General features: G+C 45.7%; 1 protein-coding gene across 1 annotated transcript in view; it reads left to right on the top strand.

The window, feature by feature from the left end:
• The window catches only part of NFXL1 (nuclear transcription factor, X-box binding like 1), a 588746-nt gene that overhangs the window by 340834 nt on the left and 230009 nt on the right, over positions 1-17903 (top strand). The window contains exons 14-15 of the mRNA XM_069201637.1: positions 6840-6999; positions 9276-9367. Of these exons, the coding sequence (XP_069057738.1) occupies positions 6840-6999; positions 9276-9367 (252 nt within the window). The remainder of the gene's footprint in view (positions 1-6839; positions 7000-9275; positions 9368-17903) is intronic.

A 17903-nucleotide genomic window follows, 5' to 3' on the forward strand; every position in this document is an offset into this window, starting at 1 on the left:
GATTTGATATTTCATCCTTAGGTCGCAAGCCATCATGACAGACCAGTGTGTTCTCTAAATTGTCCCTCAGGCTTATGCATTTCCATTCTTGTATGCCTGCTGCACCTCTCCCCACCTTCAGGGCAGTTGACGGAGAATCACCTGCCTTATGGTAGGAAGTGCAGGCCCTTTTGGATAAGGTGACAATTGAGAGGGTTCTGGCCTCAGAAATAGGAACTGGGTGTTCTCCTGCTAGTTCCATGTTTTGAAGAAGTGTGGAGGCGTTCATCCTATTTTAGATCTTTGCCATCTCAGCACCTTCCTGTGGAAGGACAAATTCAATGTGCTCACGCTAGCCCTAATCCTGTGTGCATCAGACCATGGAGACTAGATGATGGCAATGGACCTGAAGGACGCTAATTTTGATAATCCGGTGCTCAAGACCCACAGGTGCTACCTGTGGATTATGGTTGACCAGGATCATTTCCAGTTTGCAGTGCTTCTCCTTGGCTTCTCCAGTGCTTCTCAGGTGTCCTATCCTACTTCGGTGACTGGCTGCTGAAGGCGGGCGCTCACCAGGCTGCCGGCAACCACCTCCAGACGACGGAGAACCTCCTCACATTGTTGGGGTCTCCTGTCAACAAAAATAAATCATACCTGACTCCTTCAGAGATGCTCCCTTTCATCAGAGCCATTCTGGATATGGTTCGATTTTGTGCCTTCCTCTAGAAGTAGAGTCCAAGGCATTTGAGCTATGATCCCAATGTTTCAGACTCTGTCCTGGATCTCAGTGCAGATGACTCTGTGGCTGAAGTGATTGTGTGGTACCCAGAACTCTTGGGCATGCCCGCCTCTTGTCCTATCAAGTTACCACTTTGGGAGGATATTTTACCGCAGCAGCAGGACATTCCAGCACACTTTCCATCTCCATGCCTGGAGGCTGAACGTCAAAAGTTCACTTTCTTAGATCTGCACCCTGAGGTTGTTGATGTCATCTTGGTGGCCAGGTGCCCACCCTCTAAAGAAAAAAACACTCCAACTTCTAGCTCTGGGTTCCAGAATAACCAGCATCCCCATTGAGCTCTGGATACAGAGCTAAACACAAAAGACAAGACAAAACCAGACAGAAAACAATGCATAGGCAAACAAAAAATGTTCAAATACAATTTATTGAACAATATCTGAGTAATATATATTAAATCTAATCAGTGAATGAAGAATTCGAAAAAGAGACTGAAAGAACATAATCAAAGCCACCCCCTATATTAAAAACCAAAAGAAATTCACAATCATACTGGGTCAATCAAACTCTAAAAATATACCTGAGTACCAAGAAAAACTATCAAACAAACAGCGAAGAACAACAATGTTTCTCTTAATGATATTAATCAAAATAGTAAACTGTAAATCAAGTATAGAGACGAAAAAAACAATGTTTCTTTTATACATTGATGTAAAGTCTCTTAAATTAATTGCTTTTATAGTTATGGTGGCACATCCATCCAATCCAAAGTCTTGTTCCCAGTGTGGAGGTGCCCACCCTAGAAATCGGTGAACTCCAGCTGTTGGGAGACATTTGTGGATTGGTATGACACCCAACAAACTTGACCCTTCACAGGCAAAGTTTTCTGGTCCTTAGCATGTCAAGGACTTGCTTTGGCCAAGGGTTACTTATGGTCTCTTTCGGCTCCACTTAAATTTAGTCCTCATTTTCTAAGTGTACATCCCTTTTGAGCTGCTGCACAGAAGTCCTTTGAGACCTTCGACCTTGATGATAGTCTTTCTGATTGCCATAATATTGAGTAGACATGTGAGAAAACTTCAGGCTGTCTGTGTTCACTTTATTCCGCCTTCTTTCCTGGCAAGTTGATCCAAAGGACCCAGTCTTCTTTACTACCCAATGTAGTCACTCCTTTTCATGTCAGCCAGGCTATCATCCTTCTGGCATTCTTTGCTCTGATTCACACCTCTAAGGAGGAAGAGAGACTCCACCGATTGGACCCTAGAAGAGCAATACGTTTCTATATCACTCATACAAAGGAACATAGGTTGGGAAATAAGTTCTTTGCAGGGTTGTCTGGAGCATTGAGTGGCAAGGCATTGCAAAAGTGGACCATTTCCCAATGGCTTGTTCTCTGCATCAACATAGCCTATGCATTGGCTAAGAAGCAGTCCCCAGAAGGCTTGCATGCTTATCCCACTAGAGACAAAGCAGCTACCACTGCATTACCAAGTGTAGAACCTGTCCTGGACATTTGTCAAGCAGCTACAAGGGTGTCATTAAACATGTTCACAAAGCACTACTGCACTGGCAATCAGGTCCGTTGAGAGGGGCATTGTGCCCGCTCAGGTCTGCAGAACATTTTAGTATGTGCTAGTTCATAGACCCACCACCTTGGGAGACACTACTATGGTATCTATTCACAACGTGTGCAATTAGAAGTATTCATCAGAAGAACAAATTAATTACCTTTGGTAATGATCTTTATTTTGGATATTCTAACTGCAAACGACCCGCTGAGTGAACTAGGCTCTCTTTCAACTATAAAGGTCCCAATTTAGTAATCTGCACTCTTGTCATACCACTTTGAAAATTGGGATCTGATCTGAGGGTGCGGGAAACTTAGAAAGCAACTGACATCAGTGTGCATGGGTAGCACTTGTATGCAGTTCCATTTGTCACATCCAGAGTGCAGTGACTTTGGCACGGAGCCACATGACTCCATCAAGTGGCACACATGAGAACTGCTCTATAGGCTTCTGGATCCCGTGTGATGCCTGGGGATTATTCAAAAGGTGTGGAATCTGCTGGTAGCTAGAGTATCCACTGGAAAGATTGTACAAAAGGTAAGTAACTTATTTATTTAGATGGTAGAGCAAAATGTTTGAACTTTAGCAGCAAAATGTAGCTTTTATACACCTGTCTGAGTAATATGAAGTAATTATATTACTCCTCATGAGTTATACTTCAAATAGGAACACCAGACACTTTAATTCGTTGTCTTTGATTTGGAGTTAAAATACTCTAGATAAGTTACAAAGAGAAGCAGTGAAACAATACTTAATTATTTTAGCTTCTTATTTCAACCTGTTAGATTGTTATTTTAGATTATTTTATTAGTTTGCTAAGTTATCTTACTTTACAGGGATGCAGCAAGCAGTACGAGTCAACCCCCACAATTTTTATCAGAGTGGGGAGAACCTTTTCATCCCTGGAAGAAATGGAAACACTTTTTGATTCTTACTGTATAGTAATCGGTGGAGAAAACGTTTCAGCTGCCAGGAAGCAAGCTGTTTTACTCTACAACCTAGGTATAGAGTGTTGGAACATTTATGACAGTCTTGACCCAGTGCCAATTGGAAGTGATGCAGGAGAACCAGGAAACATTTATGAAATGTCAGTATTAATGCCTCAAACACAATTTGGGACCCACATAAATGTAGTGACGGAGAGAGACATTTTTTTATGCCAGTTCAAGCTAAAGGTGAAAAGGTTGGAAACTATGTGGCCCCATTAAAGTCTCTTGCACAAACCTGTGGCTTTGCAGACCTAATTGATTCCCTCATACGTGACCAACTTGTACATTGCCCTAATAATGATCAAATGGTGCAAGAGAAGTTCCTAGCAAAAAATCAGTCTTTAAAGGAAGCTATTGATACTGTTGAGAGTATGGAACACACGTCTACTTGGATAAAAGAAATGTGAAGTACTTCAATTCCTTCCAGTGGAGAAGTGAAATTGAGTGATTCAGAGTACACAGATCATATTGCCTATCCAAAAGTGGTTCAAAAGATATCTGAAAAACATGAGAGAACTACAGATAAGAATGATAAAAATGAATGTGAGTGGTTTGAAGGAATCGAAGCGGAAGTGTTTTAGATGTGGAAGCCCAAATCACTCTTCTAACTATCCTAATTGTTATGCAAGGAATGTAAATTGTAGAAATTGTGGGACTAATGGACATTACGCACAGGTGTGCAGAAATGCTAAGGCAAACTACATGGGGGCAGACGTTGAGATCCCTCAACAGGTCATTTTACGTGTTACAAATATGGACAAGGGAATAGTCCAACAAAAGCAGAATGTTGACAGTTATACTATTATAATGCCAAAATGTGGCATTTTAATAGGCAGGAAAACAATTCTGATATTGGCAGACTCAGGATCTCCTTAGTGGGTGATAAAAACTGGGACATCATATTTGGGAAGGAAAATATCACACTACAGCCACCAAACATCAATCCTATAGTCTACGGGGACAAAGAATTGACTTTGACTACGCTGTCATGAGTATAATGCTCAAGGGAAGAGAGACTGTTGGTAAAGTGTATGTGGCCTGGCGGGGTGACAGTCTTCTTGCATGGCAGCTCCAAAAAAATATGGGGATCATCTTGAATCCTAATTCACCAGACCAAGTGATGCTAGTAGCGCTACATAGGGATGACACAGACATTGTGGATACATTTCCAGAAGTATTTAAATATGTGTTAGGCTTACTAAAGGGGTTTAAACACAAGATTATTGAAAAAGCAAAGGCGCAACCAGTGGCACATCAAGAGAGAAAGGTAGCAAACCTTATGCTTAAATCTTTGCAAGAAGAACTAGACAGATTACAATGACAAGAAGCGACCCAGGAAATAGATTCCTCTGAATGGTTGGCTCTGATTGTTTTGGCCCCTAATGGCAAGGGAAGTAATAGCCTCAGCAACTGCATCTGGGTCGACCGGCAGCCTCTGACTAATAAAAATGAAGCATTAGCGATGTTGGGAAGAGCAAGTATGTTCAGAATTATGGATTTTGTCTTCAGCATATCATCAAGTTTTATTGCACAAAGATTCCAAGGCATTAACCTCTTTTGTTACACCTCTGGGGGCATTTAGATTCATTGTTATGCCATTTGGTCTGGCTTCAGAAGTTGTGTGCTTCCAGAGGTTGATGAAGGAGATTTTATCAGGAACAAGCCAGGCATGTACTTTCAAGATGACTTATTGGTATATGGAAAAGACAGAACAAGTTATGATGAAGTCCTTAAAAAAGTCCTATCTAGGTTACGTGAACGAGGTCTTGCTCTAAAGGGGGACAAATGCGAATTCAGAGTTAGAGCAGTATGTTATCCAGATCACACAATGTTAGGGGACAGTATTAGTCCTAAAATTGAACTTACTGAGGCAATCCTGCAAGCACCTACACCCACTGACAAGGACCAAGTCAGCACCTTTCTCTCCTGTGGAAATCCCTGAAGAACCATGGACAAAACTAGCTCTGAACATTGTTGGATCATTTGATGTGCTATCACCCAGTGAAAGATTTGTATTAATATTGGTTGATCCACACTTCCAAATGGGTATCGGCATTCCGTGTAAACTCCATTGTCACTAAAAGTGTTTTCGAATTCTTGAGAAGTGTGTTTGCCTGTGACGGAAATCCCAAAACTAATGTGATGGACAAAGGTGTACAGTTCACCTCTCAGGAGATGGTGGTGTTTCTTGAAGATTTGTCTATCACACACCATAGCACAAGCCAGTGGCTTGGTCGAGAGCATGAACCGTTTAGTGAGAGCACGTGTTCAAAGGGCAGTAAAAACCAAAATGTCATTGAAAGGAATTTTAAAAGAGAAACTATGTGCACATAGCAATCCACCCAACAATGTCACAGATGTTTCTTTTTTTCATAAGCTCAAAGGCAGAGTGGCTGGATCTAAACTTAATCCTACATGGTTGAGTTGTCGCAAGAGAAGTGGAAGCCCTCTAGCAAAATCAAAGAGTGTACAGAAAAATGTAACTTAAGGTTTGATGCTAAGCATGGAGTGAAGCAAAATAATGGGAGAAAGTTGGATGGTCTACGTAAGAAACCTGTCTGGACTCTCAAAGATGAAACAAAGTTCCTGGGCCCCAAATGCATAATAGAGATCAAGAAAAATGTGGTTGTGTTAAGTGGGGGTGAGGTGTGGAGTTTGTCTAGATTATAACAAAAGTATCGCAGTCCAAGAATAAGCCATTCTGAAGGGCCTGGTGAAACACAAGATATGAAGCCTGATAGTAAGATGAGTGAAAACATAACTTTTAATGCTCAAGATAATACTAGAGTTAGGAAACCACCTGCATACCTCCAAGATTATATATTGGAGTGAAATCTCATGAACGTGGTGACTGCCCTCAGTCTCTATTATAGCTGTTATCATGATAGTCATATGTAATTTATTGCAGTGTTGCATCCGTTATTATATTGGGCACTTCCTGGTTATTTTCTGTATGTTTCTGTTTGCTATTTCTTGTTCATCTCATAAGGATATTATATAGCCATTTCTTTTTAGTTCTTTACTGCTTTTTGTGTTACTCTAGTTATTGGTTGGTATAATATGCTAAAGGAGGAAGGTGTATTGTATCTTGCCTTTTAATAGTGATGCACTTAATAGAGTGGTGGGAGCATCATAGTAACACTGAGGATGACCTGGCAAACACTGTCAGTTATGGTCTGGCTGGTTCAGAGGAGGCTGTGTTCCAGTGGTGGGTGCAATAAAGACAACATGCTCATAATACAGCGTATAACTCTTCATAACAAACTCTTCACATCTATTTTTTAGTTGCTGGTTAAAATGTTTTAGTACAGCTTTTTACTCCTAAAAATGCCTCGAATTTCATGTTGTAGTCAGAATTGATGCAGTACGAGTTTTCTGTTATTCGGAAGCTCATGGGAATTGTAATTTTTTCAGCTTTGGCTAATGGGAGCTTTGAACCGTTATATTTTTATGCCAGGAAATTTAAATGTGAAATATGTTAGTGTTTTGCTACTCTTCTGTGAAAACAGTGGTGTTCCAAAACGTTTCTTGTGTATGTAAACAATGTTGATTTCCTTACAGTAACCCCCCTACCTGCCATCACAACATTCGTGAAAGACACAGATGCCACTTTGGGGCTTGCCCTCCATGTCGCCAGTCCTGCCAGAAGGTCTTACAGGCATGCGGGCACCTGTGCCCAGCCCCTTGCCATGATGAAGCACTTGTCAAGCAAACTAGTCTGGTAAGGAATCGCCTGAGATGTCTCATCCTGCTTTCTGCCCTCTAAGACTAGCAAAAACGTCTCAGCCCCCAATTAGATGTCGGAAACGTAAGCAACAGATGTCAATATTTAGGACTTGGAATCCAGTATGTGTTTCTTTTCTTTACTGAGAAGTACAGAAGGCACTTTTTTATAGTTGACATACTACACCTGATGATTTCCACTCACAATAAATCTTCCATGTTTATCTTCAAGATCTAAGGTAGAGAGACAGCTGTTATCTACCCAAATCAATCCTGATTTTCACATGCCAAGAGATTAGCTATCATTTTTTATTCCCTCTCTAGTTCAGTTTATAGAAACCTAAATTATTCACAAATCAAAAAAACCCAGGGCAGCCACACACTACTCATCAAAGAACAGTTCACCTTCCTCCTCTGTACTATACAAGTAAGCTTCAGCATTTTTGTAAGAGAATCTGAAAGGAAGTATGCTGTATTTAAACTTCTAGTCCTATATGCTGCTTCATCCCAAGTTTATTATGGAAAAAATATATTTGACCATTAAAAGTCATGAAACAGTTTGAAGGAAGACTCTATTAAGCTAATTAAAGTACTGCTGTATTGCCTCACACATTTGAATATTTAGTTACAGGGAGTGCAGAATTATTAGGCAAGTTGTATTTTTGAGGATTAATTTTATTATTGAACAACAACCATGTTCTCAATGAACCCAAAAAACTCATTAATATCTAAGCTGAATATTTTTGGAAGTAGTTTTTAGTTTGTTTTTAGTTTTAGCTATGTTAGGGGGATATCTGTGTGTGCAGGTGACTATTACTGTGCATAATTATTAGGCAACTTAACAAAAAAAATATATATACCCATTTAAATTATTTATTATTACCAGTGAAACCAATATAACATCTCAACATTCACAAATATACATTTCTGACATTCAGAAACAAAACAAAAACAAATCAGTGACCAATATAGCCACCTTTCTTTGCAAGGACACTCAAAAGCCTGCCATCCATGGATTCTGTCAGTGTTTTGATCTGTTCACCATCAACAATGCGTGCAGCAGCAACCACAGCCTCCCAGACACTGTTCAGAGAGGTGTACTGTTTTCCCTCCTTGTAAATCTCACATTTGATGATGGACCACAGGTTCTTAATGGGGTTCAGATCAGGTGAACAAGGAGGCCATGTCATTAGATTTCCTTCTTTTATACCCTTTCTTGCCAGCCACGCTGTGGAGTACTTGGACGCGTGTGATGGAGCATTGCCCTGCATGAAAATCATGTTTTTCTTGAAGGATGCAGACTTCTTCCTGTACCACTGCTTGAAGAAGGTGTCTTCCAGGAACTGGCAGTAGGACTGGGAGTTGAGCTTGACTCCATCCTCAACCCGAAAAGGCCCCACAAGCTCATCTTTGATGATACCAGCCCAAACCAGTACTCCACCTCCACCTTGCTGGCGTCTGAGTCGGACTGGAGCTCTCTGCCCTTTACCAATCCAGCCACGGGCCCATCCATCTGGCCCATCAAGACTCACTCTCATTTCATCAGTCCATAAAACCTTAGAAAAATCAGTCTTGAGATATTTCTTGACCCAGTCTTGACGTTTCAGCTTGTGTGTCTTGTTCAGTGGTGGTCGTCTTTCAGCCTTTCTTACCTTGGCCATGTCTCTGAGTATTGCACACCTTGTGCTTTTGGGCACTCCAGTGATGTTGCAGCTCTGAAATATGGCCAAACTGGTGGCAAGTGGCATCGTGGCAGCTGCACGCTTCACTTTTCTCAGTTCATGGGCAGTTATTTTGCGCCTTGGTTTTTCCACACGCTTCTTGCGACCCTGTTGACTATTTTGAATGAAACGCTTGATTGTTTGATGATCACGCTTCAGAAGCTTTGCAATTTTAAGAGTGCTGCATCCCTCTGCAAGATATCTCACTATTTTTTACTTTTCGGAGCCTGTCAAGTCCTTCTTTTGACCCATTTTGCCAAAGGAAAGGAAGTTGCCTAATAATTATGCACACCTGATATAGGGTGTTGATGTCATTAGACCACACCCCTTCTCATTACAGAGATGCACATCACCTAATATGCTTAATTGGTAGTAGGCTTTCGAGCCTATACAGCTTGGAGTAAGACAACATGCATAAAGAGGATGATGTGGTCAAAATACTCATTTGCCTAATAATTCTGCACTCCCTTGAGTTCATTTTGACCTGCTGAAGAGACCATTACAGCCATTAGCAAAGTTAAATTGTTATTTGTCTTTTTTTTGTTTGCTTCAGCCTCAGCCTGCAGGTCCATGGGAACAACCTTCAGAGCCAGCTTTCATTCAAACCGCATTGCCTTGTCCCCCTTGTAAGGTTCCCATACCAATGTAAGTATATTTTAACTGCACCACCCGTTGCCCCTGCAAGCGCTGCCCATAACAGTACCAACACAAATACTAATTCCCTCTATCTCTCTCTCTCTCTCGCACAGGCCCCGTATCCTCCCTCTTTCTTGCACATTCCCCCATTTCCGCAAAAGCAGACCTGGGGGCCTAGCCTTCTACATCACATCCAAAACATTGAATGGCCCAGCCTCTACACACTAGGACCGCCTCCTCGCTTCTTGAATTCTGCAACAGGCTGAAGACCTGGCTCTTCACCTAACCCCCGAACGACTCTCACACCTGCTCCAACACCTACATACCCTATTGGGTGATAAGCCTTTGTGCTGCTAATCCAGTTAACATAACGAGCAATTGCACACCAGTGGAGGGCACCAAGCAGACTGAGCACTGTTCCACAATGCATTGCCATCAGGCAAGGAGCTGGAGAGTAGTACCAATGGGAGAGGGCACTGTGAAAATGGGAGAACAGCTGTACAGATCATCTACAAGTCAGAGTCAGCTGTGAAGCATGGCACAGAGCAAAGTGAGCATGCACAGGTCAGGACCTACTGTATGAAAGCTGGTAGTATACTGCAGGACTATAAAGAGGAAAAAAGGAAATAAACAGGGCCACTTCAATACCTAGCGCAGCATTTTTGGTGAAGGTAGCATGCACAGGGTGTGGACTGCATTCAAAGTATAAAGTGGGCATACATACATACTGTTAGACTTTTCATCCTTGGCGTGGTCTCCCTTAACTTTTTGCCTCTGTTCCCCAGGTTGTTGATGTGTGCTGGACTCTGATTTTGCTGTTTTTGTTACTCTGGGCACTTTACCACTGCTAACCAGTGCTAAAGTGCAAGTGCTCCTGTTTAAATTATATGTAAGTGGTTCATCCATGATTGGCATATTTGAATTACTAGTAAGTCCCTAGTAATGTGCACTAGAGGTGCCAGGGCCTGTAAATCAAATGCTACTAGTGGGCCTGCAGCACTGGTTGTGCCACCCACATAAGTAGCTCTGTAATCATGTCTCAGACCTGCCACTGCAGTGTCTGTATGTGTATTCTTACACTGTAAATTCGACTTGGCAAGTGTACCCACTTGCCAGGCCTAAACCTTCCCTTTCCTTACATGTAAGGCACCCCTAAGGTATGCCCTAGGTAGCCCCAAGGGCAGGGTGCAGTGTATGGATAAGGTAGGACATATAGTAATGTGGTTTATATGTCCTGACAGTGAAATACTGCCAATTTCGTTTTCACTGTTGCAAGGTCTGTCTCTCTCATAGGATAATATGGGGGCTACCTTTAAATATGATTAAAGTGTAGATTCCCCTAGAGAAGAGATGGACAGGTGGAGTTTGGGATCCCTGAACTCACAATTTAAAAATGCATCTTTTAGTAAAGTTGATTTTGAGATTGTGCGTTTGAAAATGCCACTTTTAGAAAGTGAGCATTTTCTTGCTTAAACCATTCTGTGACTCTGCCTTGTTTGTGGATTCCCTGTCTGGGTCAGTTTGACAGTTGGGTTGTTTTTCACCTCACACCAGACAGTGACACAAAGGGAGCTGGGGTGTAATCTGCATTTCCTGATTAGCCATCTCTGCTAGGAGGGAGGGGTGGAGTGGTCACTCTCATCTGAAAGGACTGTGCCTGCCTCTGACAATGCTGTCTCCAACCCCCTGGTGTGTGTCTGAGGCCTTGCCTGGGCAAGGCAGGATTTCACAAGAAGGTGTGAGTCCCCTTTGAAGAAAGGTGACTTCAAAGACTAAAATGGGTATAAGAAGGGCACCCAAACTTACAAACTTTAGAAACACTTCTGGAATCAAGAGGAACCTCTGCCTGGAGAAGAGCTGATCGCTGAGGAACAAGTGCTGCCCTGCCTGTGACTGTGCTTTGTGGAGCTTTCCTGCAGTGCTGCTTCTGCCTGAGTAAGAGGGCAAAGACTGGACTTTGTGTGCCTTCCATCTTGAAGAAGAAATCTCCCAGGGCTTGATGTAGAGCTTGCCTCCTGTTGTTGAAGTCTCAGGGATAGCAAAGACTTCTTCCTGCCAGCACCTGGAGTCTCTGGAGAGACCCCTACTCTGCTCTGTGGTGCCCTTCCAGTTCCTGGGACCCTGAAAGGAGAGGCTGGCAGCCTAAGGACAAAAATACACGCACCGCGCACCGTGCGGAGAAAAGATCGACGCGAATCCGATCGCAGCTGAGAAAACGACGCGACGCCGGCTCCGCAGCTGAGAAACGACGCTGCAGGAAACGCGACCGGAGAATCGACGCCCGGAGCAGGAGAAACGACGCGCAGCATCGCTGACGAAGGCTGAGAGATCGCAACCAGCGCCGCGGGACTTTCGGACCGTCGCGTGGCTGGCATTTTCGACGCGCCTCGCCGTGCCGAGCTGTTTTCAACGCATATACCCGTGCAGGGTTATTTTCGACGCACACCGCCCGTGCGGGGTTATTTTTGCCGCAAATCAGGTACATTTTCACGCTAGCAGCGCTAGTGTGTTGTTACAACTACCTAAAGACTCTTTTTATTTTAAACCTTTTAAAAATCATAACTTGACTTGTGTATGTTGGATTTTTGTCGTTTTGGTCTTGTTTTGTCTAGATAAATATTTCCTATTTTTTCTAAACTGGTGTTGTGTCATTTTGTAGTGTTTTCATTAAGTTACTGTGTGTGTTGGTACAAATACTTTACGCCCAGCACTCTGAGGTTAAGCCTACTGCTCTGCCAAGCTACCAAGGGGGTAAGCAGGGGTTAGCTGAGGGTGATTCTCTTTTATCCTAACTAGAGTGAGGGTCCTTGCTTGAACAGGGGGTAACCTGACTGTCAACCAAAGACCCCATTTCTAACATTGGTGACCAGCGGTCGGGATTTGGACTTGTATTTGTACTTGACATACAGTAATTAAGTGTACACTACTGTTTTGATCTCAGACCACTACGTGACCACATACTACTAGTCTTGTGATTTTTGTTTTTTTTTACTTGGACTGTTTTTCTCTGCATTCAGTTTCTTTTTTTTTCGCTGATCCCGGGATTGACTTTGCTGAAACTTCATTTGAGAACTTGCTTTTCTGTTTTTGGAACTGTGCATATTTTTTTTTAACCTCTCATCATGTCTCAGTCTGGAGATGCCCTAGCTGAAACTGCTTTTGATTTGGAGAAATTGGAGAGCTACAAGGTGGCTCAGTTGAAGCAGTTTTGTAGGAATGTTGGCTGTCCCATTGAGAGCTCATCCAAGAAGGTTGAGCTGCAAAAGGCACTGAGGGCCTGGGTGGCAGCCAAAGCAGCTGAGGGGCACACAGATGAGGAGCCAGAGGGGGAAGAGGAGTTGCAAGTCACTCACACTGATGTAGTGGGTGGGCCTGCTATGTCTCAAGGGAGAATCTCTAGGGCAGGTAGCAGTGTATCCTCCAAGGGTCTGACACCTGAAGAGTTGCAGGACAGACAGGCAGAAAGGGAGTACCAATTGGAGCAGAGAAGGCTAGCCCTTGAGGAGAAGAAGATAACAATGGCTCATGAGCTTAGCTTGAAAGAGATAGATCATAGAAACCAGTCCAGTAGGGATGGTGGCAGCAATTCTACAGTGCAGCCTGAGAGAAGGGTACACATCCCAAAAGACCTTGTGAGGGATTATAAGAGGGAGGATGATATCTACTTGTGGTTCAAGGGATATGAGTCAGCTCTCCACATGAACCTGGTCCCTGAAGCTCATTGGGGGGCAGCCCTGTGGAAGCATTTTGAGGCAGAGGGGAGGGACACACTGACGGCCTTAGGGGATGCTCAGAGTCTCACCTACCCTGCCATGAAGGAGGCCTTACTTACCAGGTATGGTCTCACCCCTGAGCAGTACAAAGAGAAGTTTAGATCCTACAAGAGAAAGGAATCCCAAACATGGTTGGAATGTGTTGATTCTTGTTGCAGGTCACTGGATGGTTGGGTGAAGGGCAGTAAGGTAAACACGTATGAGGGGCTTTACAATTTAATTGCTTGGGAGCACTTGTACAGTTTATGTTTTCCAGAGCTGCGCCAGCACCTCATTGACAGCAAGCTGACTGACCCCAGGAAGCTTGCACAGGAAGCGGACCGCTGGGAGAGCACCAGGGTCCAAAAGAGGTATGGGGGAGACCACGCCAAGGGTGGGCAGGGTCCCTCTCAGAAGAAAGGGGGGGGTAAGGGCAAACAGGATGAGTTCTCTAAAGGGCCCCAAACTGATTCCCAGGGTAAGGATTCCCAACCCCCCAGTGAAAAGAGGCCATGGTTCTCCAAAGGGAAGCCAATGGCAGGTGGTCCCCTACGTAAGTGCTATTCATGTGACCAGGTGGGTCATGTGAGGGGGGACCCCAAATGCCCCAAAAGTACACCGGCACCCACTGGTGCACCGTCCCAGGGTTTGGCCAGTGTAGCGCTTGGGGAGGAGTTGGTTTCAGGTGGGTGGGAACCAGCAGAAATGACCCTTGTCTCACTAGGGGACAGTGAGATGGTCCAGAGAAACCTAGTGCCTGATAACACTAAGAAGTACAGGCAATGGGTGACCATCAATGGACAGAGGGTAGAGGCTCTGAGAGACACAGGAGCCAGTGTGACTACAGTGAGGAGTCACCTGGTGTCTGAAGAGCAGATTGATCCCCGGGTACTTCACCAAGTAGTTGCAGTAGACAACTCTGAGCGCCTCTGCAGAGTGGCGCAGGTTCCCTTTGAATGGGGGGGGGTCTCAGGTTCCTGGAAAGTAGCTGTGAGTCCAACCATGCCTGTTGATTGTTTGCTAGGCAACGACCTGGAGGATTCCCCTTGGAAGGAGGTGGAACACAGGTCTCACTTGGAGATGTTGGGTCTGCCTGGGTGGGTATGCGTATCCACCCGGTCTATGGCAGCCAATCAGGGTAGTCAAGAGCCCCTGGAGCCTGAAACAGTGGCCCAGGGGACCGCCAAGAAGAGGAAAGGCAGGAGGCGCGGGAAACCCGCCCCAGAAGTTCCCACGGTCCGGGAGGAGGCAGAGCCTGAGGGTGATGCCCCGGAACCTACAGGGGAACAGGTGGCTGAACTGGGGGAGGTCCCTGAGCTGTCGCAGTGGCAGCAGGAAGGGGGACCCACCAGGGAAGTATTCTGCACAGCGCAGAAGGAATGCCCTACTCTTGAGGGACTGCGGCAGCAGGCTGCAGCCCAGGCGGCGGGCGGGGCGCCAGGTACTCACCTGATTTATTGGGAGGATGGCCTCCTGTATAGTGAGCCTAAGGTTCCTGAGCCGGGGTCAGCTCGTATGCTGGTGGTACCCCAGGGCTTCAGGACCTTCCTACTGGGGTTGGCTCATGATGTGCCTTTGGCAGGACATCTAGGGCAGGACAAGACCTATAAGAGGCTTGTCTCCCACTTTTACTGGCCCTTGATGAACAAGCAGTCAGCTGCTTATTGTAGATCTTGTCAGACTTGTCAGGCAAGTGGCAAGAGTGGGGGGAAATGCAAAGCTCCCCTCCAACCTTTACCGGTAGTCAGTACTCCCTTTGAAAGGGTAGGAATTGACATTGTGGGGCCTCTGGATCCCAAGACAGCCATGGGCAACAGGTTCATCCTGGTCTTGGTGGACCATGCCACACGGTACCCAGAAGCTATTCCTCTAAGGACGGTCACCGCCCCCGTGGTGGGACGTGCCTTGATGGGGGTTTTTAACCGCATGGGGTTCCCCAAGGAGGTAGTATCTGATAGGGGTACAAACTTCATATCCACTTATATGAAGTCTCTGTGGAAGGTGTGTGGGGTAACCTACAAGTTCACCACCCCTTACCACCCCCAAAGTAATGGTCTGGTTGAGAGATTCAACCGCACCTTGAAAGGCATGATTCAGGGCCTGTCAGAGCCCTTGAGGCGTAAGTGGGACGTCCTCTTGCCATGCCTTCTGTTCGCTTACAGGGAGGTGCCTCAAAAGGGACTTGGCTTTAGCCCCTTTGAGCTCATCTATGGCCACCCTGTGAGGGGACCGCTCAGTCTGGTGAAGGAGGCTTTGGAGAAAGCTCCTAGTAAACCACCCCAGGATGTATTTAGCTACATGCTGGCACTAAGAAACCAGACTGCCCGCTTCAGGCGTCTCGCTCAGGAGAACCTGGAAGCAAGCCAGGAGGACATGAAACGGTGGTACGACCAGAATGCCACTCTGGTTGAGTTTCAGCCTGGACAAAAAGTGTGGGTCATGGCACCAGTAGAGCCTAGGGCTCTCCAAGATAAGTGGACTGGGCCTTTTGAGGTGGTGGAAAGAAAGAGCGAGGTCACCTATCTGGTAGACTTGCAATCCCCCAGGAACCCCTTGAGGGTCCTACATGTCAACCGCCTCAAACCACACTTTGAGCGAACTGAGCTATCCATGCTCCTAGCGACAGATGACGGGGTGGAGGAAGAGAGTGAGCCTCTTCCTGACCTCCTGTCTGCAGGAGAGAAAGATGGGTCTGTGGAGGGAGTGATCCTCTCCCCCTCCCTGACTGAGGAACAGCAGAGGGACTGTCGCCACGTGCTGGGACAGTTCGCCTCACTGTTTTCCCTGATCCCAGGAGTCACACACCTGTGCACACATGATGTGGACACTGGGGACAGTACACCTGTTAAACATAAGGTTTACAGGGTGACTGACAGGGTGAGGGCTTGCATTAAGGAGGAAGTCTCCAAAATGTTAGCCCTAAGGGTTATTGAGCACTCCAGCAGTCCTTGGGCCAGCCCAGTGGTCTTGGTCCCAAAGGCTACTGCTCCTGGTGCCACTCCAGAACTTAGGTTCTGTGTGGACTACCGGGGTCTCAATGCGGTCAGCAAGACTGACGCACACCCCATCCCCCGAGCTGATGAGCTCATTGATCGGTTAGGAGCTGCCAAGTACCTCAGTACGTTTGATTTAACATCTGGGTACTGGCAGATTGCCTTAACTGAAGGGGCAAAGGAGAGGTCAGCATTCTCTACCCCCGATGGGCACTTCCACTTCAATGTGATGCCCTTTGGGATGAAGAATGCCCCTGCCACCTTTCAGAGGTTGGTCAACCAGGTGTTGGCAGGACTGGATGAGTTCAGTGCCGCCTACCTGGATGACATTGCTGTGTTTAGTTCCACATGGGAGGAACACCTGCAACACCTCTGGAGAGTGTTAGAGGCCCTGCAGAAGGCAGGCCTCACTATTAAGGCGAGCAAGTGCCAAATAGGGCAGGGTTCTGTTGTGTACTTAGGACACCAGGTGGGGAGTGGCCAGGTGGCACCCCTACAGCCTAAGATTGACACGATTCTGGCTTGGGAGCCTCCCAAGACCCAGACTGAAGTGAGAGCCTTTTTAGGTCTCACAGGATACTATCGGAGGTTCGTTAAGGGATATGGTACCATTGTTACCCCCTTAACTGAGTTGACTTCTAAGAAGCAACCCAAGAAAGTGATCTGGACCGAGGCATGCCAGAACGCTTTTGATGCCCTGAAGGCGGCCATGTGCACAGCACCTGTGCTGAAGGCACCTGACTACTCCACGGAGTTTGTTGTACAGACAGACGCCTCAGAGCATGGTATTGGAGCAGTACTCTCACAGCTGAATGAAGAGGGCCTAGATCAACCCGTAGCCTTCATTAGCAGGAGGTTACTACCCAGGGAACGTAGGTGGAGTGCCATAGAACGTGAAGCGTTTGCTGTGGTCTGGGCACTGAAGAAGCTAAGACCCTACTTGTTTGGGACTCACTTCCGAGTTCAGACCGACCACAGACCCCTCAGATGGTTAATGCAGATGAGGGGTGAGAACCCAAAACTGTTGAGGTGGTCCATTTCCCTACAGGGGATGGACTTTACGGTGGAACATCGACCCGGTACAGAGCACGCCAATGCTGATGGTCTGTCCAGGTTCTTCCGCCTTAGTGATGAGAACTCCCATGAGGTTGGGTAGTTGCTCCCCACTTTTAGCTGGGGGGGACACGTGTTAGACTTTTCATCCTTGGCGTGGTCTCCCTTAACTTTTTGCCTCTGTTCCCCAGGTTGTTGATGTGTGCTGGACTCTGATTTTGCTGTTTTTGTTACTCTGGGCACTTTACCACTGCTAACCAGTGCTAAAGTGCAAGTGCTCCTGTTTAAATTATATGTAAGTGGTTCATCCATGATTGGCATATTTGAATTACTAGTAAGTCCCTAGTAATGTGCACTAGAGGTGCCAGGGCCTGTAAATCAAATGCTACTAGTGGGCCTGCAGCACTGGTTGTGCCACCCACATAAGTAGCTCTGTAATCATGTCTCAGACCTGCCACTGCAGTGTCTGTATGTGTATTCTTACACTGTAAATTCGACTTGGCAAGTGTACCCACTTGCCAGGCCTAAACCTTCCCTTTCCTTACATGTAAGGCACCCCTAAGGTATGCCCTAGGTAGCCCCAAGGGCAGGGTGCAGTGTATGGATAAGGTAGGACATATAGTAATGTGGTTTATATGTCCTGACAGTGAAATACTGCCAATTTCGTTTTCACTGTTGCAAGGTCTGTCTCTCTCATAGGATAATATGGGGGCTACCTTTAAATATGATTAAAGTGTAGATTCCCCT

Source organism: Pleurodeles waltl, chromosome 1_2, assembly GCF_031143425.1.
Source record: "Pleurodeles waltl isolate 20211129_DDA chromosome 1_2, aPleWal1.hap1.20221129, whole genome shotgun sequence".
In the NCBI taxonomy this organism is placed as follows: Eukaryota; Metazoa; Chordata; class Amphibia; order Caudata; family Salamandridae; genus Pleurodeles; species Pleurodeles waltl.